The 26,192-nt window shown below is 45.7% G+C and overlaps 1 protein-coding gene across 1 annotated transcript in view; it reads right to left on the reverse strand.

Annotated features, from left to right (window-relative positions):
• Positions 1 to 1,039: 1,039 nt before the first annotated feature.
• The window catches only part of LOC144171189 (uncharacterized), a 77,216-nt gene continuing 52,063 nt past the window's right edge, over positions 1,040 to 26,192 (reverse strand). The window contains exon 2 of the mRNA XM_077700969.1: positions 1,040 to 3,818. Coding sequence (XP_077557095.1) covers positions 3,391 to 3,792 — 402 coding nt within the window. The 5' untranslated portion in view covers positions 3,793 to 3,818 and the 3' untranslated portion in view covers positions 1,040 to 3,390. The remainder of the gene's footprint in view (positions 3,819 to 26,192) is intronic.

Consider the following 26,192-nt stretch of genomic DNA (forward strand, 5'->3'; position numbering starts at 1 on the left):
AGAGGAATTGCGAAGGCTCGTGTAATTTTCTTCTAGCACTTTTGGCATGTGGTAATATTTTCATTAGAAATCAGTTACCTTGACCTTCTCCGCTACCAAATATGAAAGCAAATTCTAGTATTTTTTTCTAATGTGAGGACAGAAAGCTATTTAAAAATGGCAGGCATTTACACTCGCTAAGCAGGGCTGAAAGGCGAACACAAAGCGCTTGTCGTTATGATGTCTTTTCGTACAAGGTTTCATGTGCATAGCTTGAAGTATGCAGGCAGAAAAATATGTATGCCCGCTTACACTACATGCCTACACCTGTAATCGTGTAATATATATATATATATATATATATATATATATATATATATATATATATATATATATATATATTATTTTCTTTCTTTCCAAATTCTTAATCTGTTTCAATGATCTACCACATCCTCCCCTTTGCTTTCCGAGGTTTTCTCGACTGCCAACCCTTATTTCTGTGTTATATATATATATATATATATATATATATATATATATATATATATATATATATATATATAGAGAGAGAGAGAGAGAGAGAGAGAGGGTTTGGAAAATGAGGGGCTCGTTAGGAAATACAGAAAGAAATGCCGGCAGTCTACAATGCCAAAGAAGGCATAGGGGAATGGTTAGACTATTTTTTACCGTTAGTGACGTTACATTATTTTTTATTAATTACGTGAGAAAGAAAGAAAGAAAAACACGCGCCCAGAGTGGGTTCGGTCCCCACTCTGGGCGCGTGTTTTTCTTTCTTTCTTTCTCACGTAATTAATAAAAAATAATGTAACGTCACTAACGGTAAAAAATAGTCTAACCATTCCCCTATGCCGTCTTTGGCATTGTAGACTGCCGGCATTTCTTTCTGTGTATATATATATATATATATATATATATATATATATATATATATATATATATATATATATATTTGTGTGTGTGTGTGTGTGTGTGTTACTAATGTATTTTAAAATATATTTTAAAATATTCCTGTACAATATTTGCACACCTGGAACGGCGATCTTGGTCTTCAAGTTTACAATAACCGACTAACAATTTCGCTACCTACGAATAATCTTAGAGCTCAAAGAAGTGCTGAGTGTCCCTCCAGAGTCGTGCGGATTTGTCTTCATCAAGCGCTTTTGCCAAATGGTGCAGCGCGCGCTACAGCTGGGCCCAGATGTACGGGGCGCCCATACGCCAGTGCGTTTTTCCCCTTTCACAGCATACGCAAATATAGGGCGCCAGCAACACGTTCAGGTAACTGCCAGTCCGTAATCGCTCTTTTCCACCAAACGACACGGCATAACAGCTCGACTGCTCACTCTTGATGTTCCGACGGCAACATTTTCTCCTTCTTCGGCGATTAACTGGCACTCGGATTCGCGCAGCGAAAGTAGTTTCAGCTTGCGCGAAAATGACCGGGCATTAAAAAAAATGATAGAGAGAGGAAGACAGGGAGAGAGAGATCGAAGGAAAAGGTAACAACGTGTGGGTTCGAGCTAGTTGGTAATCCATTATAACGAAGGAAAAGGGGCGCGTAGGTAACAAGTGTACCGCCGCAGAATGCCAGGGTGCGGAGCGCTGCTACAAAATTCGGGGCGATGAAAAGAGGCAGGCCGTGCTTCTAGAGGCACCGCGCAAGCGAAACCACGCGTGGCCGACGCCACGTTTGTTAGCGCCTACGCTGTGTGGCTTCTTGCTTGCGTGCTCAGCAAACGAAGCTCTTGGGCATCGGCAGCCGTCGCACGACGCGGCCAGTAAAGGCCGAATGCGCTACGAATGCTGCCACATGTCTGCGCGCGGTCTGCACTTTGTCAGGCATTGTTCGTTCACGAGTCTACGTGTTTTGCTTCTCGCTGGCCGCCGAGTTTTCGACCAACTTGCGCACGCCTTGGGACGGCCGTAATTAGCGCTGACGTCAGCAGCGGCGGCGATTAGGGAGAGCTGGGCGCCCCGTGAGGCTCGTGTTGTCCGGAGAATCCACTAACATCGCGGCCCCCGGTTTCAGGCACGCCGATGTCGCTGCATTGCATACCGGCGTGAGTTCCAGTACTAGCTGTCGAGTTTTAGCCTGCAGCTACAGTGTACAGAGGCAGCAAACTGCGTACACTTTTGTTGAACGCTGCTTCTCTCGGCTCGTCGTTAGAAAAGCCTACGTTCCTTTTCAGCTGCTGATCGAGTGCTGCACGCTAACATTTTGGAAGATTAGGGGAATTCTTGTTACTATCAAGTGGCACCCTTTTAGGGTGGTAAAAAAAAAAAGATCGGGTTAAGCAACAGAGTAAGAGAACAAGTGAAACATTTGCTATACGATATACATGTATACAGTGGTTGATCCAGGAAACAAATAAATTTCAGTGCTTCGGCACGCTAGCAAGAGCGGTGAATGCAAAACAGCTCTTACGCCGTTTCAAATAACATGCGCACATACACGTCGGAGGAGACTTAAAACTAGACCGGTTGCCTTAACTCGAGTAGTGTGGTTTTAAGAAAGGAACAGCCGCACGGTACGTCTGAAGGCCATCTCTCGTCTACGTCTAGTTGAAACGTCTGTAATGTGGGTTGTGCGGAATAGAAGCTATGTTTACAGCACTCTAGTGGACCTCACAATCAGTAAAAATAGTCCAATATATAGCAAACCGCGTTAAAATATATTTGGGCAAGCGACCTCCCAAGGTTTCTCTTTTTCATCTACTCGCGCAGTTGACGCACAACAGACATCTTCATTTGCCACTGCTGGAACGACGCGACGTTTATACGTCACTCGCGGCTAGTGAACGCATCCGTGTACTGTTATTATTGGCTATGGCACGAACGGTGCATAACTCGCTGCAGTCAAGACCGCATGATTGCGAATGCCGTGCTCTTTATATATGTAAATTAATCATAGTGAATGTACGGCTGTACAAACTCCACAATGAACAGACAAGGCTAAAAGTCCCTTTTTTGCGAGTTGGAGTTATTCGCTTAACGGAGTGTTCTCTAAATGCATTCAATGCAGCTGCGCTGCACCGACGTTGCGTCTGAGAGCTCGCGCCGTTACCGTTACGACCTCGGTTCGTTGGATAGGCTATGTTCATCGAACATACTCGTGAGTCACGTGATGGAAACGAGACAAATTGCTGGACTTTTTTAACACTGAGTGCCTGCTGCCCACTACTGGGCGATATTCATTTCCTGTGCCTTGCTGTTGTGAGTACGCTCGTTAGCGCTTTCGCACGCGGCTAGTGTGTAAGAATAGCGGTCCGATTCGTTCCCAAAGAGAGTGGTCGCCGGGTCGAGACAGGCGCCGGCGTAGGCCTAGACGACGGACACGCGGAGCACCATGAGGCTGCGCACGTCCAGCTCTGGCGAGCACAGCGAGCGGTCTCAGTGGATCGCATTTCGCGCCGGGTAGACCGGCGAGGAATCCGAGCACCGGGCCCCGCTCGGGATGCAGGCGAGCGGCACGGCGCGGTCGGCCTGCTCAGCGGCAGAGAAGCTCAGGCTGCCGGCGGCCGCGCGAGGCGGAGGCGGCGGCGGCGGCGGCATCGCGTAGCGCCTCAGCTGGCAGGCGTCGCGGGCCCGGCAGCAGAGCAGCAGCAGGAGCACGCAGGCGGCCAGCACGGTGACGCCGAAGTAGGCGCGGCTCACGATCACGCCCAGCATGAGGCCCAGGCAGGCGACCGCGCCGCCGAAGCCCACGCACAGCACCGTCGAGATGGCTCGGCTCGGCGAGTTGCCGATGGAGGACACGCCACCGCCGCCGCTGCCGCTCCGGATCCCGATCATGACCGCCGCCCGGGCTGCCGCCGCTGCTGCACGGACGCGCGTCCCCCCTTCGTTAAGCTCGCACCTGCCCCCGGTCGAGGAACTGCGCTTCTGTACGCGCACAGACACGCGGTCGGCATGCGACACTCTTGCTTCAAAGGCCCCTTCTTGGGCATTCTAAGGTATTTGCGGTTTGGGCGAACTTCAGTGTTTATTTTGCGTCATTCCACAGCACCTCGATTCCGTAGGCAAGTTAGGTCTACTTGACAGGCTTTTTAATAAGAATACAACCCTAGCCGGTTGTGGCGTGCCTGTGGTAGGTATAAGAGCTAAAACCCCTCCGCATACCCTTGCCATCACTTTAATATTGCTAAAGAACACGTCAAGTTTATCCTGCCGCCACGAAACGGTATGATTAGGATGTGCCACCTAAATTGTATCCGGCATTAAAAATTGGAATATCAACTTTTCCAGCAACAAAACGGGTAATAATCCTTTCCAATCGTTGTTGCCATAACACTCTATCCTTAAAGTTTGAATAAATTATGAATTACCGAAAATAAAGTAGCTAAGTTTCAAAGTGCTGAATCCAGCCGAAGTTTCTCATACCCAAAGTTGCAGAGTGCCCCAAAATTAAAACAATACCGAAGTTCCCGCGGAAAGCCCTGGAACGGGAGAATGTTTATGCATCTCGAAATAAATTAAACAAAAATGGCATGGCGCCGTAGCATTGCTGCACTCGCTCGCGCTGATAACTGGCGCTGCGCGTGTGGCACGCGACGCGGCGACGTTCAGTTCGAGAGCTGCCCGATTCGCTTGAAACGTCGGTGAGGCGCCGCTTCGCCTGCCAGTGGCTCCAATTTGGCGCCTTTTATTTAGAGGGCGCCAAAATTGTTGACTAATAATTTTTTTAAACTGCGGTACTTGGTATTTATTCCAGGGTGTACAATTCGTTACTTGAAAAAAAAAAAAAACATTGTCGAGGTTTAACCGTTGAAAGGTCACCGGTTCACATTAGCTTATATCTTAATCAAAATGGCTGAGATGTGCCGCTCCACTGCGAAGGATTTATGATCAGTTAGTTCCCTGGAAAGTAAACATGTCTAGTAAACGTCGCCCAAAGTTCTTCACTGCGTTGTGACTTGATTTTTGTGCAGTTTGGGCACATATTTACAAAAACAAAACAAAAAAACAACAACCTCACCTGTTGCTGTATGACGCAAAAGCTCAGCGAACCCAACAATGGTCAGTGTAAAATTGTTTGCTGCACAGCTGAATTTAAACTCACCGCGAACTATTGGCGATGGTCGTGCGGAGAATGGATACATTTCACACACACAGAACTTGCTGCGCAGGCGAAATAAAAACGGAATTTTTAACATCGAAGCTGTTTAATAAATCGTAATTTTTCGTGCCCGCAGTTAAAAATGCCAAGAAATTTCCGGGCGTGCACGTGAGCGCGGGCCTCGCGATGACCGCCAGGCATCAAAACAAAACAAAAAAAATGCCTAGCGCTCGTGTGTGCGTGTCTCGCGTCGACCGCCCAGCGTCCCCTGCGCACGTTTGTCAAGCCAAGCATACCCACTTAGGGAGATTGGCCAATAGTGGCGAAAAAAAAAAAAAGAAAAAACTCCAGCGTTCGCCGTAATCGTTGCAACACTTGCTTGGAACAAGGAAGACACGTCATGACGTACGCCCCTCCAAGGTGATGTCCAATGATTATCACTTGAAAAAAATAAAAGAAGCTCACACTTATAGCAGCAATAACGGAGTAAAAGTCGTTGCGGCAGCGAAGAAGAATCAAATCGGCTGCAATCGTGGATTTAAACACCTTCGTGATGGTCGCGAAGTTTGGGCACAGCTTCTCCACCTTCAAGTCTTACGCGTTAGTGTGAGCTTCCTTAATTTTTTGCCTTGCATTTTTTTTTTTACTTTAGAATTTTCGTTTGAAAAGCTGAACACCATAGGCTTGTACGTTCTTGTATTTGAGACTGATATTTTGAGACTTATGTAGCGAGCACATTTTAGCAACGAATTATGCTTATTAAGCATTTCATGAGGTGCTCACAGTAACTGTAATCGAAATTTCAAGGCGCTGCCACGGGAACCTTTTTTTTTTGTTTATTTCATTATGGCACTGAATCTAATTTCACGCTTGAAAACGCTTCCATGGATTGAAAAGTACAGCTCTAGCGGAAGGTTGCATGCAAATTGTCGGCTTAAATGCCCGAGAGTCGTCTGTTCTCAGCATCGCTCCGTGCAATTTTGTCGAAGAAACGTAAGGACCGCGTGCTCGTTTCTTCCTTTCGCTGAAGAGGGCTTCAACAAAAAAGGTCACTTCCCTTTGCTAATGGGTGCTTAGCCAGATCGCTGCGATGCGAGCTAAAAGAATCTCCTTTGCCGTACTTGAATTTCGGAACACCGACAAAATTACGGCCGTTTTTTTACGGCAATAACGAAAGGAAGAAAAAAGGTAGGGAGCCCTATCGTCTTACCTTTCCCTCGTACCTCTATTCTATACAAGTCTGGCCGCTGCCCGCGGGGCTATTACAACATCGCAGATTATAAAAAGTGCTCCTTCGATTCGGTTGCGGAGAATACGTGCCCGCCGCAAGAGACGCAGTACGAACAAAAAAGGTTAGTGCGACGACGCCTCTTTTGTGCGAGCTCGCGAAGAAAAGCTTCGTAGACGGTCGTCCGCAGAGATCGTAGGAGAATGAGGAAAAGAAGCCAACAAAGAAAGAAGCTGCGAGCTCCAGGACAAAAATTGCCTTTTCTTGTGCTTCCTCTTTCGAAAGCCGCAAGGCAAGATTCATTGACTTGGTGTCGGGGATGGCGTGGTGACCGGGTACAGGAGTTCGCGCGATTGGCTCCACGTTTTTTTCGTGTTTAGTTCTTCTGCTCTCCGTCTCCTGGCCGGCCAAGCTTGGGCGAGAGAGTGCGAAGAGAGAAAGGGTGTCAAAATTTCTTACCGCATTATTGATGCCGCTAGAGAACAGACAAGGGAAGACTGAGAAAAAAGTGGCGCCTGTAAGTTGTGCTTTAGGGAGAAAAAGTGCTCTAAGCCTCGCCTCCTAGGCTTTTTCTTAAATCACATCTGTCCGCTTTACCTCCACGATGTGTCATAGACGAGAAAATTTATTGTTGTCGCTAAAGCGTCCAATCTAAAATCATGCTTCTTTACGCGTAGTTGCTTAAGATAAATTTTACGATTTTATTTTTAACGTTTCGACACAAATTTTGTGTCTGTTAGTACGTACGTGCGCGCGTACGTGTTTTTGTGCAGAGCACAAACATGTTTTGGCCCGAGTACGTTATGGCGGGATAATGAAAGGTACACACTGATGAATACTTTTATTTGGCTTTGCCATTAAACTACACGCCCACCTTGCTTCAGAGATGGCGTGGAGCCCTCCACCGTCACCACATTTATCAAACTTCACAACAGTACATTAGATGAGAAGTCGACCATAAGTTGAACAATTGAACATTTCGCCAGGCAAGTGTCGCCTTTGTGTTGTAGTCGTCATTGTGGCTGGCGGTACTGGCTTATTCATTATAAACAACGAATTACAGATGCTTGAAAGAAAGCAACATCAACAACAACAACTACAAGAAAAAGGTTTTCTCCATAAAAGTCAGCATAGTAGATCCATTCTTCGCTCTCTTATGCTTCCTAACGACTTCTCAACTCTTCTACTGACCTCGTCGCACGCACAGACCGCAACACCCTTGACTATAACACCCGAGCGGCGTGCCGCGGGCTACACGGACGATGCCTGTCGGCGACACCCATGCGACGGCGGGTTCGAGATAGCGGGCATCTGCGCCTGCCCGGCCACCCTGGCGCGATCATCTTCTCTTTGTCAGCGTTTTTGGCCGCCGCTGTTACAGAGGATTCTTTGGCCGACGGGAGCGCTGTTGGCGACACCGTTCGTGAGACGCACGCAGAGCGGGCGCTGGTCGGCGCGCGCCGCGGCCGCGTCATTTTTCCTGTCGCGCGTCTGCGCTCGGAAAAAAAAACGCCGCGTCCTCCTTCAGTCAGATTGCTACGTGTAATCGCATGGTTAGGGCTGCTAGTTTATGCACCGGTGTTGGTAACTGGTTCACGATGGCGACGGTTGAGTTTCCAGAGCGGCTTTTATCGTTCGATTGGCCATGCTTTTGAGGTAAATGAGCGCGCACGGAACAGAGTGAGCGGATGGCTGCGCGCTATGACGTTGCGTATCTCGCATAGGAGGAAAAGAGCTACTGGAGTACAGCATTGTCATACTGATAACTTTATTACATTACAAAATTGATCAATGTGATTAGTATAACTATGACATAATGTGAAAGTTTACATGTCTGATTCTTCCGTCGGCCTTCACTGCCCGTGAGCAAAAAGCGGCAGTCATTAGGCGTCGTATAAAAAGTCCCTGGACGCCTCTAGGGAATTAAAGGTAGTTAGAGCGAACCAGAGGAACATTTGGAATGAGGGGGTTGCACTGCGAATTAAGGAGGGTGAAAAAGCGCATTAGGATTAAAATTAAGGAATAAAGAGAAAGGAACAAAAGAGAATTGGGACTACCCGAAAAATAACAGGAATAAATGCGAGTTAAAAAGGGTTAAATCACGTAGATGTCTGAGTGGAATGAGGTAAATTCTAGTAAACAAAGATGAATCAGACTTAACTGGCATATGTCAAAGTGTACTAGGACGAAACGAAGCGAATTAAAAACGAATACAAAGTAAATTATATTGTGAGAATTCAACCTAACTAAAAGTGAATGAAGTAGTGAGTTAAGCGAGATAAGATGAATTAACATGAACCTAAATAAATCCACATGGACCGAAGTGATTTACGAAGAGAAATCAAATGCAGAGGAATCAATGAGAATCAAGCGGAATCAGAGTCAAATAAGCTGAATAAAGTATTAGGATGGGTCACTGAATGAATTAACGTGTATCAAAGTGAATTATGCTAAATTAAATTGAATCAATAGAAACCAAAGTGAATTGATATGGATCGAAGTAAATCTCTCAGAAAGACTAAGCAAATTATGAAGACATACGGTTAATTAAGAACAATGAGAGTAAATTAAATTGGGTGACGAAGTGGCCCACGCTAATTATAATGGAAATAACAGGTAGCAATGTGAATCGAAAACGAGACCAAACTAATTATGAAGTAATATGCAGCAAATTAAGAGGACTCAATGTGAATTGTTAGGAATCAAAGTGACTTGAATGGAATGAAGCAGTGAACTATGATGAAAAAAGAAAGTGAATTAACACAAACTCAGGGGATTTATAATGGACACTAGAGCTCACATTCTGGCCCCCACCCTGTACTCTTCGCAACGCCGCTTCTGCGAGGCTTCGGGCACCCTCTACCATATCATGTGGGGCTGTGATAAGAACCCCCACCTACCCCCCCCCCCCCCCGCCCCTCCCCTCCCCTGAGCACTGGGAGAAAGTTCTGTCCAGCTCAGACCCTGACGACCAGCTTTGGCTGGTGCAGAGAGCCCAAGAAGCCGGACGGACTCAAGGGGTCCTGGAATGAGGACTCTTCCCCAGGGCGGACTGTTTTTGAGACACGTTTATTCCTCCTCCTCCAAATTCAAGTACGACCCAAGACAAAGAATTGAGAAGAAGAGAAAATGAATGGATTGGATTGATTCACAGTGCATTAAAGCTGGGTACTCAAAGGTGTAAAATACATAAAACTGACTTCAGATGAATCAACCCGAATCAACGGGAACCACAAGGGAGTTAACATAGATCCACATAAATTAGGGCCGAGGACTTTATCGCAGAGTAATTCGTCTTATTTGCTTAATCGTTTAAATCGTTTACTTTATTACTGCGGTAATCTGTTTTAATTTTCTGATTCACTGACAGAATCTCTGTCCTACATCGAAAGTCACTTGGATTACCATTATTCGCTCTCATTATTTCACTGTTCTGATTAATACAAATTCGTTTTCTTTCAAATTGATCCCTCTAAACTCACTTTGATATACGCCATGTTTTAATCTGCAGTGTCAGTTCACATTGATTCGTCAAATTTCGCTTGGATTCCTCTTAATTTACGCCGAGTGTGTCTGTCCTCACTTCGTCCGTGTCCCCCTTTTTAGCGCAATGAATTTATTTAGCAATGGAGTACCAACGTGCCCAGGACGCTACTCTTAATTTACCTTGTCCTTCTAACTCATATGAATCAATATTAAATCACTTTAAGTTTTTTCGTTCATTTCGATTCATCCTAATTCATTAGGATATCACCTAATTGACTTAGTCATGGGATTTATTTTTCATTGATTGCTCTTAATTCACATTAACCTCTGTTAATTCGCTGCATCTTCCTTCATAATTACCTCAGTCTCGTTTTCGATTCACTTTAGTTTCTGTTAGTTCAAATTAATTTAGCCTAATTCACTTTCAGTGACCCACCCTAATTTATTTTGATTCAGCTTATCTGACTTTGATTACGCTTGATTCCCATTGATTCCTATGCATTTGCTTTGTCTTCGTAAATCACTTCGGTTCATGTGGATTTATTTAGGTTCATGTTAATTCATCTTATCTCGCTTAACTGAATACTTCATTCATTTTTAGTTACGTTGAATTCTCACAATTCAATTTTATTTGTATTCGTTTTTAATTCGCTTGGTTTCATCCTAGTACACTTTGACATCTGCCAGTTAAGTCTGATTCATCTTTATTGACTAGAATTTACCTCATTCCACTCAGACATCTACGTGATTTAACCCTTTTTAACTCGCATTTATTCCTGTTATTTTTCGGGTACTCCCAATTCTCTTTTGCTCCTTTCTCTTTATTCCTTAATTTTAATCCTAATGCGCTTTTTCACCCTCCTTAATTCGCAGTGCAATCCCCTCATTCCAAATGTTCCTCTGGTTCGCTCTAACTACCTTTAATTCCCTAGAGGCGTCCAGGGACTTTTTTATACGACGCCTAATGACTGCCGGTTTTCGCTCACGGGCAGTGAAGGCCGACGGAAGAATCAGACATGTAAACTTTCACATTATGTCATAGTTATACTAATAACATTGAACAATTTTGTAATGTAATAAAGTTATCAGTATGACAATGCTGTACTCCAGCAGCTCTTTTCCTCCTATGCGAGATACGCAACGTCATCGCGCGCAGCCATCCGCTCACTCTCTGTTCCGCGCGCCCATTGACCTCAACGCATTGCCAATTGAACAATAAAAGCCGCTCTAGGAAACTCAACCGTCACCACCATCGACCAGTTACCAACACCGGCGAATAAACTCGCAGCCCGCAACGTGCGATTACACGTAGCAGTTTGACAGAACGATGACTCGGCGTTTTCTTCCGAGTGCAGAAGCGGCAGCCGCGCGCGCTGAGCACGCCCGCTCTCCGTGCGTCTCACGAGTGGTGTCGCCAACAGCGCTCCCGGTGGCCAAAGCATCCTCTGTAACAGCGGCGGCCAAAAACGCCGACAAAGGCAAGCTGATCGTGTCAGAAGGCTGCGCACGCGCAGATGCACGCTATCTCGAACCCGGTGCGCATGGGTGTCGCCGACGGGAACGTCCGTGCAGCCCGCGGCATGCCGCTCGAGTGTTATAGACACAGATGCTGTGGTCTGTACTTGTTCGGGAATTCTTTCATTCAAGTATATTCTTTGTTCAAGTTTAATATACAGTGCGCTTAGTGATGAAATTCGTTGAAAGCGCATTGTGCAGTTAAGGGGAGGAGGAGAAGGGAGTGCTCACCATTAAGAATACTACATTGTTTTAAAATAGCACGTAGGAAGAATGCACCCCGATGTTTAGTGCATTTTTCATTATAAGGACAATGCCCGCGTGACTTTTTACGACTTGTGTGTTTGTTCTTTCTCCGGATACTACATATTTTGTTTTCGTTTCCCCCTTTTTCTATTACGGCAACACGTTTCATTGCTTTGTAATGGGCAGGCAGTGTGGCCTTCTCCCTTCCTTTCTCTAGCTAGGCCACATCTTCCTCCGTTTCCACTTACTGCTGACCTGGTCTGTGTTATTATCTCCGAGGGCGACTCTGCAACTATCCTTCCCGAGGTCATTCCGCAAGTCGGCTTTTGTGCCTCGCACGAAGTACTTACAGGCAAAGCACGCTCTACAGGGGAACGGGTTTGGTGTGGCGGTCACGTTAACGCGACGCCGGTTGTATTCTTCATGAGGACGATTTGCCCGCTGTGTACGCTGTGAGTTGTCTGTATTGATTCCTGGCTATGCGCTTTTAGTTTTTGCTACGGATAACAACAGGCCGGCTACGAGACCACTGCAACACGTGGACACATAAAACCAGAGTGTGGTCCCTTGTACGAGTTGTTTTTTAAAAGACGTTGTAATGTGCTACTTTAGTTCATTGCTTCCAAATGAATTCTAAAACGCAGATGAAGTCTTCTTTGCGATTTAGATTTTTATATCTCCGGAATAAAGGGTATGGGAATACATTTACCGCAAAATCCCGCTAGAAAAGGTATGTTGGTATGCGTGTAAAAAAATGGCCGGATATTTATCGCATCCTTCACTGCTGGACTTCTCAACAACACGTACTACGGAGGTATCTATCTCTTCCGAAGAAAAAAAAACACAGTATTGCTCAGCAAGTAAGAGATTCATTATTGCTCACAGCAGAAAGTGTTTATTGTATTTTCCAGGTTTCCTGCTTTTAGATGCGGCTCATCTCTTGCTCTGAGGCATGTTCCTCCTGCGTCGTCGTCGGCGGCGGCGGCGTCCATCCGCAGCCCTCCTCCGTTCGCCTCTCCCACAGCTGTGTGCAAAACTCTCACTCCGGCGCATTAGCATAACGACAGCTGGTGCGCTTGGTTGGCGCGCGCTTCGCTGCGTTAACGCTGCGTTAACAGCTGCTCCGGCGCGCATGTGCGCGCATGCGCGACTCTCCTCCGCGGTCTCCTCTCCTTCAAGCGCTGTGAATATAAAGCGGGTATCGCGCTGGGTGGTGGCCGCTAAAACACCTGTACTCTCTCATTTCGCGTATGCATGTGCATGAAAATGTAAAATTGCCTCCATCGTCCCGTGTATGAGAACAACCGTATGTGACGGAAGGCATCCTACGCGTTCACATTACATTTCACGCGATGTAGAGAATCAACCCAATGGAAACGCCAATTGAACCCCCAGATGCGACGCATCACACCAGGGTTCCCTCGCGGGGAGATGGAGGCAATTTTTGCTGGCTCTGTTATCCGCATCTTACAAGAAATTATTTTGGTCGAGAAGTTGAGTATCAGTCTTGTAAATCTATTTTCCTTTCTAGATTTTTATCTTCTTCGTCATTCACTTCCCACCAAGACTCGTGGCAGTTAGTCCCTTTCTTCTTACAAAAGCTATTGATTGATTTGTAGGGTTTAACGCGCCGACGCAACGCAGGCGATGAGGCGCGCCGTAGTGGAGGGCTCCGGATTAATTTTGACCACCTGGAGATCTTTATCGTGCGCCGAAATCTCGTACACACGGGCGTTTTTGCTTTTCGCCTCCATCAGAAAAGCGGCCGCCGCGGCCGGGAATCGAACCCGCGACCTCGTGCTCAGCAGCGCAACGCCTTAGCCACTGAGCCACCGCGGCGGGTTTACAAAAGCTATTCAGCACAACACTACACAGGGGTGTAAGTTAAAAAAAATAATCGCTTTCTACCTAATGGTTGTGAGGACATGCAGGTTGAGATTAAGAACACACATCTGGCTACCTCTAGACATCTGCAAAAAAAAAAGGCAATCAAATGTTTTGTGGCCCACACAGGAACATATTGCACGGATGTCACATTCCTTTGTTTACTTTTGGTTGCTATCTAGAGTCTTCGGCATACCACAACTACCGCCTGAGGTTCACATCCCCTGCTGTTAGTGGCGCAGTAGCTTTCATAGTAGCTCAATTTTTGAACTTTATTTTCTTGTTCATTGCGCAAGTGGATTTCTTTTGACCTCTCAAGCTTTATGGTTTTAGTTTGGGCGCAGGTTCGTAACGTTAATGAGTTTTAAATAGCGTTTGATGCCTTTGAATACGGTAAACGTTAAACTTTTGTGGCACTCTATTGGCACTGCGAGGAGAATTTTAGTACATCGTTTCCTCGGTTTTGCGTCGAGCTACGCTAACGCTTAGTATGCCATGCTTTAGACGAATTCGAAGCTACTGTTCGTGCTGTCTGCGCCATCTGCTGCATGTATTTTGGTGTGGCTCACCCATCTATCCAGACGAGCACCTGGAATTTCTCACAACTGTCCGAAATGGTGCAACCAAACGCCTTCCCGTTAGTACGAAATACAAATGCACATATCATTATATGGTTATTCTCCTGCGTAAGCACACTTCTTAGTAGAAGCATCGAAGTCCTGAGGCGCTTGTTTTGCGCAATCCCGCACAACGCGAAGAGCCGAAAAAAACAGGGTTTGCCGCATACATTTTATTCAGTTCCAAAGCAATCCAGATATCCGTTTAAAACAAACATAACGAAACGGCCTGCGATGCAAGGCCGAAGCGCAAGATTAGTATGCGATCGTATGCCTACTTCCCGCCGTGAAGGTAGCTAGCGCTCACTTCCCGCGGTTTGCGGTGCTGAACAGCAAGTCCCTTCCCTCTGGCGCAAGCCGAGAAGGCTGTTAGCCGTACACTCTGAACGTACTCGGTGCGTGGTTGAGTCGTCTTAATTGATAAACAGTTTCGATCATATGTAGTGATTACAGTCCACCCGCAGGAGCACAGCACCTGATTCCATCTTGAAGCGAATGCGTCAACACCACACACACAGCTTCGGCCTCCGGTCTGGCTTGAGGAACTTTGTTCGGGTAACCAGCGATGTTTAGTTTCGCGTACCGCCAGAGCAACGTGAAAACCACGTATCCTATTTAGATGTCAAGAGCGAAAAGCTTGTTCTCTAGGAGGCGAACTACTGCTCACAGAAGAGGGTAAGCGTTGGGGGCCTCCGCGATACTTGCCACCATGCTTTAAAGACAGGAACACGCAAACGCCCAAGCCAACGCTCGCTATTTTGCTGAAATTGCGTGCTCTTGCCCTACGTCCTCGGAACACAAAACCTACTTGCCGTGCTGGACATGCACAGTGGGAACAACGCAAAGGAATATCTTACACTAACTCCTAGCGTAGCGCTCCGTACGCTATACTAAACTCTCCATTTGCGCATATACTTATCTCAGATGGCGTGCACTTTCCGTCCGAGCCAGTAGTTAGAGAAAAAAAATAGGTAAAAAAATTAGCCTTCATAGTTGCAAACGAAGAAAATCTGGGCAGAATTACGTCAACGTGTTCCGGTTATCAAAACATGGCCGCGACATTTTCGCAAGTTATACGAACCGATTCGGATACTTAGGAGAGACCCGTTGTGTCTGCCATTGCGTTGGTTGTGAAGGCTTGTCTACCGTTGCGTTGACTTACGGAGCCAGCGAGTTGCTATGGTCGTGAGTTCCCATGTCTACCCGCCGCGGTGGCTTAGTGGCTAAGGCGTTGTGTTGCTGAGCACGAGGTCGCGGGCTCGATCCCGGCCGCGGCGGCCGCTTTTCTGATGGAGGCGAAAAGCGAAAACGCCCGTGTGTACGAGATTTCGGCGCACGTTAAAGATCCCCAGGTGTTCGAAATTAATTCGGAGCCCTCCACTACGGCGCGCCTCACCGCCTAAGTTGCGTCGGCGCGTTCAACCCTACAATCAATGAATGAATCAATCAATGAACCAATCAATGAATGAATCAATGAATCGATCAATGAATCAATCAATGAATCAATCAATGAATCAATCGATCAATCAATGAATCAATCAATCAATCAATCGAGTTCCCATGCCTCATCTGGATTTCTTTCGAATACCATTGCGTCCTACAGGGCTCTGTTCCGAAATTTTTTCAAGTCTACATTGGCCGTTGCGAGTACTAGAGAACCGTTGAGACCAAACGCCACTCTGGCATTCCCCATGCCCTTTTAGCAGTAAAGGAGGTGCGTGCCCATCCTTGTGGGCAAATGCTCGTGAAAACAACGCCACCCCATATTAACGGCTGTCGAAGTGAAGGAAAATATTACAAACCATTGTTAAGCAATGCACAAGAAAATGTTCGGCCCTTACTTCCTGCGGAAATGGTTGACCAGCAAAGCTAAAAAGGCGCGGCCGCGGTGTTTATCTTAATGTTTATCACACGGGTATATAAAAGTGCCTCTGAACTGTCTTAGGCAATTATGTGTCATTTTACAATTTGCGCCGAACAATGAATACGTGGACACGCTTGGCTTGGGTTAGTCAAAACGTTTACCACCGAGGGTATTCTTTGCCTCAGAATTTTCTTAGTTCGCCTCTCGATCGAGTTAATGGCTTCCTCATTCTTCTAGTCCCTCCTCTCGATATTCCTTCTGCTACCGTCGTGGACCCTCTGTTGCCGGTTCGTCTCAGGGCATGGCCAGCGCGAGTGCGTTTATTTTTCTTCATTTTAATTATGACATCGTACACTCGAGTTCGCTCCCTGATCCACGAAGCTCGTTTTCTGCCCCTTAATGTTACTCCTACCATTTGGTCACGGCCCGTTGAGCCGACCTGCCTAAGTTAGCATTATAGTTGTTTAGTTACGCGCCAAGTTCCGCTCCATACGTCATTACCGGCAGCAAGCGTTGGTTGTATACTATTCTTTTTAGGGACAGAGGTAGCTTACTCTTGATTATTTATTTATGCTTGCCAAATCCATCCCATCCCACTTCAATTCTGCGGAGGAATTTTTCTCGTGGTTGGGATCAGCACTGACCACCTGTCCAAGGTAGTTACATTCTGCTACTTGTTCTAGTGTTTCGTTACATATGCTGAAAAGGGCGCATTCAGCATGTTTAGTTATCATTACTTTAAATATATTCATATATTTTTTTGCCCCACGGCGAAGCTTCCTCATTCTATGGTACTCCAATCATTTTTATTTGCAGTTGTCCTGGAGATTCACTGAGCAAAAATATTCTGCAAACCTCAAATGGTTCAACTATTCTTCGTTTATTCGCAACCCCGCGTTTTCCCAGTCAAGCTTCCTGAATACCCCCTCCGGACATGCTGTGAACAATTTTGGTGAGATGGTATCTCTCTATCGCCCTCCCTTCTGGATCGGGAATTTTTCGCTGTGCTTGTGAAGGTTCCTGCCCGTCCATCCCTTATATGTGTAGTCTAAGAGTCTTATGTAGGTCCCTTCTATTCCTTGGTCATTTAAAGCTTTCAACATTGCTTGGGTGTCTATTGAATCAAACGCTTTTTTAATGTCTCTAAATACCATGTAAAGAGGTTTAGCGTACTCTGCTGATTTTTCTGCTACTTGATTGACCCCATGAATGTGATACATTGTTGAGTATCCTTTCCTGAACCCAGCCTGCTCTCTGGGTTGTTGTGATCTGGGCTGTAACTTATGCGGTTAACTATTACTTTAGTAAAATGCTTGTACACTGTACGCTGATGGGTCTACAATTCTTAAGGTACGTGGTATCTTCCTTCCTCCGGATCAGAATTATGTTGGCGTTGTTCTAGGATATGGGAACTTTTATAGCCTTTAAGCGCTCTCAAAATAGTGCAACGAGCTTTTCAAGCACAATATCTCCTCCCTCGTTTAAAAGAGCCATGGTTATGCCATCGGCACGTGCAGCTTTTCCGCTTTTTACGCCCTCGAGAGCCTTTTTTACTTCTTCTTTACCTGCTGATGGGCCATCGCAAGCTAAGCATGTACGTTCAGTAGTTTCCCCTTGTCTAACGCTGCTGGCGTATATCCTGGTGTAGAATTGTTCTGCTACTTTTATTATCTCGCTCCTGCTGTGCCTGATGTTACGCTGCTCGTCTCTGAGTGCGTATATTCGGCCATTGCCAACAGTTAGCTTCCTCTTAGTTGCTTAAAGGAACAATAGGTCGGCATTGCTTCAACAGCGATGTCTATAAAAGTGGCAATTTTCTGCGTTAAACACCACGGTATTAAGTACGTATTGGCACGTGTGCCAAAAGTTTTGAACCTATTTATAACAACACTTTCTCGAAAAAAAAATGAAGGAAGCTCGCACTAAAGCGTAAGACTTGAAAGTAGCGAAGCTGTACGCAACCTTCACGACCATCAGGATGGTTTAAGTTCCCGATTACAGCGGATTTGCTTCTTCGCTGCCGCAACGACCTTTACTCAATCATTGTTGCTAAAAGTGTGAGTTTCCTTCATTTTTTTGGAAGTGATAGTCATTGGACATCACCTTCATCACCTTGGAAGGGCGTACGCCATTACGTGTCTCGTTCCCAGCAAGGCGAACGCTGGAGTTTTTTTTGGCCAATCTCTCTAAGTGGGTATGCTGGTTTGACAAACGTGCACCAGGGACGCTGGGCGGTCGTCGCGAGGCACGCACACACGAGCGCTAGGCATTTTCTTGGTTTTGTTAACTGCCTGGCGGTCGCCGCGAGGCCCGTGCTCACGTGCGCGCGCTCAGCAATTTCTTGGTATTTTGAACTGCGGACACGAAAAGTTGCGATGTGCTAAACAGTTTCGCTGTTAAAAAGCTGTTGAATGTTAGCACACAGTCTGCAACCCTATCTTAGCAAAGTGTAGGGTTGGACTAGTTCTTCCTTGTCTTCCTATGTGTTGCGCTATTTTCTCGTTACAGATTTTCTTTTACGTGCACAATAAAACTATTGACCAAAAATGCGTGCACTCAGAAGACTGTGCGCAAGAATTTATAGGTGTGTTGCTACATCAAAGGGCGGCCGTACCACTATCCTTATGCAGATCATTCCGTAAGTAGGCTTTTGTGCTGTGCATTACGTACTTACAGGCAAAGCACGCTCTACAGGGAGACAAGTTTGTTGAGGAGGTGGTGGTGGAGTGAGCAACTGGAGTTGTGTTGCTTACTGAAACTCACTACGCGCCTGCACTACCTAATACCGTCGTGCACATCGCGAGAAGCCGCGCCCTACTCCATGTTTTTTAATACTGCCCCCAGCAGGGCTCGGCTTCAACTTTGCCGCACCAATTATCTAAGACTGTGACAAATGCAATTCAGCCTACCACCTAAAAGGGTTCGCAACAGTGCTGGATAATGACTTACCCCACCACAATTGACTTTTTCGTTCTTCTTCTTACTTCCTAGCCTTTGCTCGCGTTTGACTGCCAAGCAAACAGCTTGTCGTTGAAACTTTTAATTAAAGTACTTTGTGCTTTGCATGGATTTGTAAGTATATGTCCTGTTGCTGCATGTATGTAGCTAAACACGGGGTGTGCGGTTTGTGTCCGTTGTTGTCCCCCTTACCCCCATCCACCCCTCCTGCAAAATATAAGAATTTTAATGTTAGTACGGGGGCTTCTCTCACCTCAGAGTAAATAAGCAAATACAATTACGAGATGGCAGTCCTAGTTTTTAAGAATACCAGCATTGTTTCTTGCAGTCATTTGTTGTAACTGCACAAAGGAACACTAAAGGCCGAATGACTTTTTTGCTGAAATAGCAAACCTTTGAAAGCTATTTTGGCTTTTGTTCGAAGATAAACGGTACTTTTTTCGTTAACTGGAAACAAATAAAGCTGACTTTACCACCAGTAACGGTCACTGCCTGACCTGCCACCTAGGTGACTGGGCCAGTATTATGTCACATTTGCCGCTGGTTGTCGTGTATTAGACGTTGACGACAAAGAATCACGATGGCTCGTTTTAATTTGTATAAACAATTCGACTGTGCTTGTACAGTCTGCTTGTAAATAAACTATTTATTTGATAAAGTTTGTCTCTTGTTAGCAACATGCACTGAGCGGAAGTTCCCACGTATATTGCTTTTAAATATACACTTCCCTGTCTTACTGTTTTTCGTTTCAGGGAGGAGCTGTTTGGGGGTCTTCGGTGGCGAATATCTCGTCCGGTGCAAAAGTGAACCGAGCGTGTTCCTAAGCACAGGTGGGAGAGTGAGCACAGCAACAGATGCCCTACTCCTCGGCCGCGTGCGTCCAAAATAGCGCCCGTGGAGGAGGCGTGCGAGAGCGACGGAGAGAGAAAAGCAGTTCACGTGACACACCGACGTCACGCGGCCTTTAGCGCGGACCGGCTATAAAATACCCGAGGCGCATCATGTGTTTACATTGGCCTCGCGAAGCGAGTCGGCCTTCGAACACGCCCGAGCAAACGGCCGCCTTGTCACGTTCTCGCCAAATCATCACCATTAGCTCCTATTTTCCCTCATCTCAAGATAACGTCTTCACAATAGATATTTTCTCCAGAATAACGCTGAAACAAACATTCAGCCAGTCCCGTTTCCCCGTTTACACCTTGTGTCACAGATAATCGCACTGTTTAAAAGTCTGTGTGGTGGCTGTTCCGGTTTTCGAATGCTTGAAGTTTTCGGTGATACTTTAAAACTGCTCAATTCTCGGGTGGCATACTTGTGTTTACGGCACTGTAATTAGCCGATATAGGCCAACTTGATTTCACTCATTAGCCTTCTTTCAATGGTGTAGCAGGAAGGAAAACAAACAGAACATGAAATAGCACTTCGTCTTTTTCCCCAAATTTTGGGCAAAATGGTTATACAGGGGGTGTCACGCGGGCAGACACTTTCATAAGTTCAATAGCATCTAGATGAACGGAAATTTCTCAAACTAAACTATCACTTAAACGGAGGAATTGCTTCCCTGTTGGTTGAATTTTTATTAATGCAATGTTGTAAAGATCGCGTCAATCCGAACTCAAATTTTCTGACCACCATTTAAATGGGGCCGAAAGCAGACAACAGATTCTAATCCGCAACTAAAGTTGAGCAGGTGCTGCACTGTCTCGGTATGTGTCACTCCCGGTTTCTCTCTCCGGAGGGTTTTTTTTTTAATTCGCACGCTCCTTACATCGACACCGCATCGCTTGCTTGAAGTCGCGGTGTGCTTGCAGTTGTGTTTAGGTAGGCTGAAGTCTTAGTGACTTTTTTTGGTGTTGTATGCAACCTTTCGGCGCTAAGTCAGCACCCTATGACAGCTCAGAAGGGACTGCGAAATAGACTTTCGTTGTGAGGGAAGGTGAAGATCAACGACGACTTCGAGTGTTGTCGCTTGTGTTGTCGCTTCACTAAAACGGCGCTTGCGACAAAAGTATGACGACCCCGAGAGTAGCCTGTCGAATAGGTGTGGCGCCATTAAACAAGCTTGTGGGATAATTAAAGCACAAAATTACGAAGTCGTGGATACATCGAAGCTCATACTTATTTTTCAGGTAGAATTACTAAGTGGACAACGTAAATTTTCAAACTTTCTGCTTACCTTGGTGCAATTAAGTTTGTGCCTTTAGTGCATCGTTCTCCTTTATTATGTCGCACAATGCTGTACCCATTCTCTCTGTAAACCAAAGTCCTGCTAAACGGAACATATTTTTTGCCATCCTTTCGGGTTCCGTTGAGTGTCCAGTGTAATTTCAACAAAGGTTTTCCAATGTGATCCAATTTGCCCGAAATAGCTTTTTCGCTGCCGTTACAAGACTGGAGGTAATGTTTTCTACAACTCTAACGCTGAAACAAAATTAGTGATTACTGGAAAAGGCCCTACTCTCAAACACTTTCGTCTTCAGAAGCAGTTACAGCAAAGAAAAGGCATTGGTGGTATTTCCTCCGTTACAAGAAGCAAGGCAGCGCGCATTCTTATTACGACGTTTTCTCCGCAACATCCGTTAAACGGGATATGAAGTCCGAATGTCATACAAACTATAGATTGTTTTTTTTTTGCCGCACCACTCCTGCATTTTCAGCTATAATCATCGCATAATAAGTTCTGTTGAATGCGCGATTTACAACCTCCCCCACAAGAAGGAAAATGCGTACTGTATTGTTGTTGTGTTTGTGGTTCATCGTCTCAAGGCTTTACGGTTCATAGTCTCAAGGCTTAGTAGATAAGAAGCGAGTTCGGGCTATATCCAGGAAATAATGTAAAACTGAACCAAAAGTACGGTCTTCATCTGGTTGACTAGCCTGCAAAATAATTGTTAGCAACCATTGCTTCCGTCCAGCTCTTCAAGTCAAACAACGGAACTGACGTTATTCAGCACTTTTGAGAATGTCCGCATTTATATTTGCAGGCGCAGGATTTATAATGCGTTACAAGCAGAATGTCGAACACGTAAGCTAGCAAAAAAGGTTCATTACCTTATTTCTCTTCCTCAAATTTAAAGTCGCGATCACCTACTACGTCTGAGTGGAAAATGGAACGCTAGAGCACATGTCCCACGTTGTCAGACGGCAGCTTCTTACACTCTTTTCTACGAAATCTTGAACGGTAGCTCAACCAGAACAAGTACTTTGATTAAAGGGGTTCCCAGTCAGAAATTACCCCACTTTTCTCATTCCAATTTCTTGAATAACGCATGAATTAAAAAAAATCCCGAGAATTATGCGAAAGAATAAAAACTCCGAACATAGCTGTTCGTGTGTCTTAAAACCGAAAGAATTTGATCGCAGAAAAGTAAAAAAAAAAAAAACACCAACCACTCAGCTCGACAACGAAAGCTTCGGAGGCGGAATGCAAGGAGTGTAAGAACCGATAGCGCGAAAACTTCGTTAAGGAGCCCCACGTGTAGATCGCGCTTTCCAAAAGAGGAAGCATGGTAAACTTTTTTTACCACATAGTCTTGCGTGCTCTCGAACGTGGTCTTAGTTAAGACAAAGTCTGAGTGCGTTTTACATGGACTGATTCACTCACTTTTATGCCTGGGGCACGCTCCGGTTAGTGACAGCGCCGGCTTTCTCGGTTACTCGGCATACCCAAACGGGCAGAAATAAAACCCTCTCGCACACACTTTATTCCTCCGGGATGGCGGGCCGTGAATAATGAAACGCAGAAACCCCGGCGTGGCTGAAGGGGAAATGCCTTGTTGATGTGGGGCTTTACGGTTCCTGGCGTACTTTCAGACCGAGAAATTTCTCGCATGATAGTTAAAGACGCACTGAAAGGAGCAGTAAACATTGCTAATCACATCTCCAGCTTAAAACATACAACGCGTAGACCATTTCACAAGTTTTGCCGGCCGAATTGCACGCACTTTTAAACAAGAAAAGGGCGCTGAAAGAGCCGTTTTTCTCGCGCCATCTACCCCTCCAACTTGCAGACGACAAATTGGCAAGTTCACCGGGCTAAATTTAGCGGCTTGGAAGCATGCTTACCTGTACAGCTTCTCTTGAGCGAAAAATCGTTATTAAGCATGTAATGAGGTAAAATTTTACAGTCTGATATACCATGAAAACAATATGAAACAGGGAGTGTGACGTCAACGTCGTAGTTGGTGCGGCTTTCTGGAAAGGCGCGTGGTATTTACTCTTCTGCCGCCCATTACAGACTGACTAAGGCGATAGACGTCCGCTGAATAGCGAAATAACGAAAAACGTGAGTTGAAGTGCACTGCACAGTGCAGCCATAAATAAGGCTTCCACTGATTCATTTCAGTGTCCTTTGAAGTAGTGAATACACAATGTAAATGCGAAAGTTATAGTTTGTGTTCCTTCCAGCATATATATATACACATACATACATACATACATACATACATACATACATACATACATACATACATACATACATACATACATACATACATACATACATACATACATACATACATACATACATACATACATACATACATACATACATACATACATACGTACGTACATACATACATACATACCCACTCGAGGAAGAAAAGTTTCCAATGGTCCAGAAGAAACACCAAAAAGTAGAGTACGACGCCCGTCTCAAATAACAAAAACAAAAAGGTTTACTGACATTTAGACTGAAGGACCAGTCTTCATAGAGACTGGTACTCCAGAAATAAACAAAGGAACAAATTATAACAGAAATGTACAAATTACAACAGAGAAAAAAAGACTAAAGACAGTCAAAAAGCGTATATTTTTTGAAACCTGGACAAAATTTTTCTGACACATTTTTTCACGATCCTTGTTCAACGTATCACATATACGCATGCACTATAATGCAGCTTAACACAATAAGAGCAAGGATAATTTTTTTTAACCCTATGGACAGCATCCTTCATTAGGCAATGCTTTTTGGCATCAAAACCTACACTGAATACACCCTCAAAATCAATTGCTAGAAAGATTAGGAAATACAGATCATGGACAGAAGCAAATTACCATAATGAAAACTGTCTGTAGTGTCTAATAGCTGCCGGTGTATGCCTAAGCGCTATAAAGATATATATATATATATATATATATATATATATATATATATATATATATATATATATATATATATATATATATATATATATATATATATATATATAGAGAGAGAGAGAGAGAGAGAGAGAGAGAGAGAGAGAGAGAGAGAGAGAGAGAAATAAGGATTGGCAGCCAAGAATGCCAAGGAGAGCAAAGGGGAGGATGCGGTAGGTCATTGAAAGAGACAAAGGATTTTTGGAAGAAAGAAAGTGGAGAAAAAATGCCCGCCGGGTGTTATCCGAACCCGCGACCTCCAGAATAAGCGTCTGGTGCGATGACCACTACGCTACCGGTGGGACTGTTTTCCTCGCCACTTTCCCGGGTATTTATGTTAAGGAGTTTGTTGTCTGCGCTTTGGGGTGGTAGCCAGCGCCACTCGGGCTACTCGGGGTGAAGGGGACCTTCTTTTTTACCCCCGGGCCGTGACTCGAGCGTCTACGACATGTCAAAAGTGGTCGACCAGCGTTGAATCCTCTTAGGCTACCACGGCGCCAAGACTGCCAGAACAGAGACCCTCGCTATGCATGCAGCGAATCAGAATGGGAAATGAGGGGCTCGTTGAAATAATACAGAAATAAGGATTGGCAGCCAAGAATGCCAAGGAAAGCAAAGGGGAGGATGCGGTAGGTCATTGAAACAGATAAAGAATTTTTGGAAGAAAGAAAGTGGAGAAAAAATGCCCGCCGGGTGGGATCCGAACCAACGGCCTCCAGAATACGCGTCTGGTGCGATGACCACTACGCTACCGGTGGGGCTGTTTTTCCCCTCCACTTTCTCGGGTATTTATGTTAAGAATTTTGTTGTCTGCGCTTTGGGGTAGTAGCCAGCGCCACTCGGACTACTCGGGGTGAAGGGGACCTTCTTTTTTACTCCCGGGCCATGACTCGAGCGTCTACAGCATGCCAAGAGTGGGTTCGGATCCCACCCGGCGAGCATTTTTTCTCCACACACACACACACACACACACACACACACACACACACACACACACACACACACACACACACACACACACACACACACACACACACACACACACACACACACACACACACACACACACACGCGCGCGCGCGCGCGCGCACGCACGCACGCACGCACGCACGCACACACACACAGACACAGACACACACACACACACACACACACACACACACACACGTGTTCTGGCTTACCCCCACCTCTCTCTCTCTCTCACTCGCTCTCTCTCTCTCTCTGTCTGTCTCTCTCTCTCCACACACACGCACGCACGCAGACGCATGCACGCACACACACACATATATATGTGTGTGAGAGAGAGAGAGAGAGAGAGAGAGAGAGAGAGAGAGAGAGAGAGAGAGAGAGAGAGAGAGAGAGAGAGAGAGAGGTGGGGGTAAGCCAGAACCAGCAGCCAAAAGCGCCAAGGGTACAGGGTACATGGAAAGGAGTTAGCCCTTTCCCTCCCCTTTTCATTTCCCTTTCTGATTCGCTACAATCACACACACACACACACACACACACACACACACACACACACACACACACACACACACACACACACACATGGTTGTTGCACCTTAAGAGTGCTGAAATTTTAGTTTTAAGTACATGCATAAAGGTAAGAATTAAAACAGCGCCATAACCCGGACACAGGAAGACAGAGACGCCCATATGGTTGTTATTGGTTCGAGGCATCGGCATTATACAAGCGAGGCGAACCTCACGCAACAAGAGGAAAAAATAGTGCGAAGGGGCCGAAAAAATTCCTAAACGTACTACAGGGGGATAAGAGAAGATTGATTGATTATGAGGTTTAACGCACTGACGCTGCACAGGTGATTAGGCGTGCCGTAGTGGAGGGCTCAGGATTAATTTTGACCACCTGGGGATCTTTAGCGCGCGCCGAAATCTCGTACACATGCATGGGCGTTTTCGCTTTTCGCCTCACCAGAAAAGTGGCCGCCGCGGCCGCCAATTGTACCCGCGCGTCATTGAGCTCAGCAGCACAACGTCTTTGCCACTTAGCCACCGCGGCGGGTTGGATAAGAGAAGGAACGTGTCAATACGAAATTCTAGAGATTGTGTTCCTTCGAACTGAGAGGTGTGCCCAGCCTTGGGCAACGGACGTTTGGTGTCGCTGATTTCCACTAGCGTCTTTGGTAGTCTCTTGTACAGGAAAAGCTGCTCTCCACAGACAGAAAAAACGGCCTGTTG

The sequence above is a fragment of the Haemaphysalis longicornis genome, unplaced genomic scaffold (genome assembly GCF_048455015.1).
Source record: "Haemaphysalis longicornis isolate Haplotype H1 unplaced genomic scaffold, Haemaphysalis longicornis Haplotype H1 scaffold_1, whole genome shotgun sequence".
Lineage (NCBI taxonomy): Eukaryota > Metazoa > Arthropoda > Arachnida > Ixodida > Ixodidae > Haemaphysalis > Haemaphysalis longicornis.